The sequence below is a fragment of the Dermacentor silvarum genome, chromosome 5, assembly GCF_013339745.2.
Source record: "Dermacentor silvarum isolate Dsil-2018 chromosome 5, BIME_Dsil_1.4, whole genome shotgun sequence".
Lineage (NCBI taxonomy): Eukaryota > Metazoa > Arthropoda > Arachnida > Ixodida > Ixodidae > Dermacentor > Dermacentor silvarum.
The window spans coordinates 173,389,346-173,392,740 of NC_051158.1; the positions used below are offsets into that span (position 1 = coordinate 173,389,346).

At 50.1% G+C, this 3,395-nt stretch overlaps 1 protein-coding gene across 1 annotated transcript; it reads left to right on the top strand.

Moving 5' to 3' along the window:
- Nucleotides 1–243: 243 nt before the first annotated feature.
- Nucleotides 244–3,115, top strand: LOC125945814 (uncharacterized). Its single transcript, XM_049668111.1, has 3 exons — nt 244–341; nt 2,333–2,518; nt 2,741–3,115. Exons 2-3 carry the CDS (start codon nt 2,336–2,338, stop codon nt 3,113–3,115), a joined length of 558 nt encoding a protein of 185 aa, XP_049524068.1. The 5' UTR covers nt 244–341; nt 2,333–2,335.
- Nucleotides 3,116–3,395: the final 280 nt, after the last annotated feature.

Below are 3,395 nucleotides of genomic sequence, written 5' to 3' on the forward strand. Positions count from 1 at the left end.
TCTCGCGACCGTCTTTTTATATGGCTCCACCATTAGCAACGTTGTAAAATGCTCCTTCTTTGTTATTATTATTATTATTGTTTTCTGCGTTTGATGAAGGTTTATTGAATAGAAATAATGGAGCTGGACGTAGGCAATATTGTCTTCTTCTTTCTTTTATTTTTCAACGAAACTGGCGCTCCTGGTGGTGAACGCGAAAGACAATTTCCTACTTGGACGTCATCACTGGAGGGGACGCCAAACTGTTCCCAGAACGCCGAGCCTGCCGCAGTGGCTCAGCACTGCTTTGTGCATGCAGTGACGTGCCCGGGCCCGGCCGCCGGTTTCTGACGCCGCTAAACGTAAGTGTTGTTATGCGCTACGACTTTTGCTTCGCGTTCGCACCTCTGTGGGCGGTTATAGAGCTTTGCTACCGGAAGCTGTTATGTGCAGCTATATAAATGGAGCGAATGTTGTCCGTGCAGCAGGATGGGAACCCCGACAATCACCATATCTGAGAAATAACCTCGAAATCGACAGCGACGTGTCTGCTATGAGGGATAAGCTTCGGTGCTCGATTCAATGAGGAGCTTGGTAGCAATTATACGCGTCGCTCCAACGTGTAATGCGCTGACTACTCTCGGGGGAAGATGAAATGCGAACGCACCCGCAGTGGTAACGTAGTGGTTTTGGCGGTGTGATGCTAAGCCCGAGGGTGGGTATCAAATCCTGGCCACGGCGGTCGCATTTCGATGGGGGCAAAAACGCCCGTGTACAGTTTATTGGGTGCACGTTAAAGAACGTCAGGGGGTCAAAATTAATTCGGAGTCCCCCACTACGGCGTGCCTCCTAATCGTGTCGTGGTTTTGACACATAAAACCCCACAGTTTTATTTCCTTTAATGTGATAATTGAGCGTGTGCCCGAAGCATAACTAATGGTACAGTGCGCGCCGACTAACCGCGGAACCCCAGCGGCTAAGCTGTTGCGCTTCTAAGCTCGACGTTGCGTTCATTTGCGCTCTGTCAGCCTTGTCTGGTGCGTCTTACCGTGGCGTTCAGGTGTATCAGCGCATTACAAGATGAAACAGCACCAACTAGCCTAAGTTTACGCTATACTCAATGCGTCGTTTCAGCAGGTAACGTTTGAAAGTAATCCGTGGTGTTGCAATACGATGATAATCATTCGCTAACTGGCCGCGCCTTAACCCTCAAATAAGGGTGGAACGCGTAATACCTTTCAGGCCGAGATTTCACACTCAAGAATCCTTGGTGGGCAATATTAACCCGGATCCATGCGTTGCGACGTCACTAACGTACGCATTAATTTCGGGGGGCTGAAGCAAATCGGTCACATAATTTTACGCTTCTGCTGCCGAAAAGCATATCGAGGGAAGTCTACCGCGCTATACCTGTCTTAACACGAGCAGCTTGCAACTTGTTCGCCGTGAAGAATTGAAAAGCGATGGCCTGTTGTTTATGTTCTAAATGCTAACCTTTGTCTGTCCTACTCAGAATATAAACTGCTTTCTCATCCTGATGTATTAAATGCGTTACAATACTTTTCTTGTACATTGGTGCCGTTGAAAATTTGTACATAGATGTGCACTCTTTTGTACATTGTGAACATGGCGTCTGCTTATAGCCACCCAGCCATGGCACTGGCATTTCCACAAGCGACTCAATCCATTAATAGATTTCAACTGATAAAAGCCCCACCTGCGGCACTAGATCGGTAGCACACGTACATCTGCGTTCAGGTACCAAATTGACGGGTGTTCTTTAAATGCGAATAGCATTCATGGCATTGTCAGACAAATACTATTTCTTGCTGTCTAGCTATGCCATCAGAAATGTGGGCCGATCCCGGAGACAGTGCAGTCGAAACATGTGGGCCGCTCCTAAAGGTAGTGCAGTCTAAGATGTCCGTTCATGTGAATATGTGCCACTTGGTGTGTGTGTCCCTCTTTAATGAACCTTTCAGACGCCACCTTTGGCAATGTGTATGTGCCACAGGGTATGCGCGTCCTTCACGGCGGCGCCTCCAGAAGGCGCCGCGGGACCAGAGGGACGCCAGAGAGAGAGAAGCGCTGCCGCAGTAGACGCCTCATGCATGACGCGGATCAGCTGTTCGCGTGCTTGGACAGTCACCGTAGATTACTTGGGCCCCAATTTTGTTCCCTATGTGACGCTCGAAATAAGTGAGACAGAGATAAGAAGATATTAATCTCACGGGAAACGTCGACCGACTGATAACTTCGTGCAGGTTGACGCCCCTGTAGGGTTGGAGTCTAAACGTTGCTGCTGTTTTAAGCTCGAACCGCCACGTTGCACTGTCATCTCTGGCGCTTTCAGATCATGGACAGCGAGTTCCAGCCATTCAAGTTCCTGCATTTCGCCGAAAAGCAGTTCGAGGACGACCCCGAGTTGCTCGAGAGGGCCGCCGATGTCGCCCGCCTTGTAATGGAGATGCCTTCACTGCTAGACCCATGCACACAGCAAAACAAAGGAGGTGCCCGCTGCTGGATGTTGACTCAAGCGGTAACTCATTTCGTCACTTCAACCACGTCTACGCGGGGAATTGACTTCCGGTGTAGCTAAGGGGCAAGGCGCGCAAGGCAAGCAAGAGAATGAGAATTTTACGTATACGGCCCTCGATATTTGCCGACACAGCTTGTATCAGTTCGAGCCGTGAAGCGAGCCAGTTCACGTTGTTTCTGGAAACATCTCTTACGAACTTTATTTCCGTTGCGCGCGATGCAGGGACAGTTGAACAAGCTCCTGAACCCATTCGGCATCGAGTTTAACAAAGTACGCGAAGGCAGCCTGGACCTCACAATGACCCATAAATATCCCGTGGCACCCTGCGACCCCAAAGCTGCGGTGCTCTTCCTGGCTACATTGTGGTTTCTCCGCGAGCACCGCTGTCTCTCTGGCGTCAGCCTGAATGTGTCGGTGCTGGCGCGCTTTCGCCCGGTGCAGTTCCTGGAGCACATCACGTTCTCCAAGCGGGTCGTCACAGCCCACCTGATCGGTGTCGAGGGCATCGAGCTCCCGTTCGAAGTGTGCCCCCTGGTTCTGCAGCTTGACGAAACGGAGCTGCTGACGCACGTCACCCTCGACAGGGTGAGCTTTTGAAGGCTCGTTCTTCCAGGCATCATGGAAGGTGTCAATAGTTTAGTCCTGTTAACTTGGTGCAATGGTGTGACAGAGCTGATAAGGGACCCGCCATGGTTTCTCAGTGGCTATGGCGGTCTGTTGCTGCGCAAGAGGTCGCTGCATGTTTTTTTTTTTTTCAATCCTTCGTAGAGCTCGATACTCACTCTCTTTTATCATTAAATTTTTTTGCACCCTGTTTATTCTTGGCCAACTGTGAGACATTCTTGTAAGACGATAAGACAAGCAAGCTTTTCGGCCG

Excerpts from the sequence above, each read along its gene's own strand:
- LOC125945814 (XM_049668111.1), top strand. The coding sequence starts at position 2,336 with ATGGACAGCGAGTTCCAGCCATTCAAGTTCCTGCATTTCGCCGAAAAG. Across the intron at positions 2,519-2,740 it reads GCTGGATGTTGACTCAAGCG|GGACAGTTGAACAAGCTCCT; the intron begins GTAACTCATTTC and ends CGCGCGATGCAG.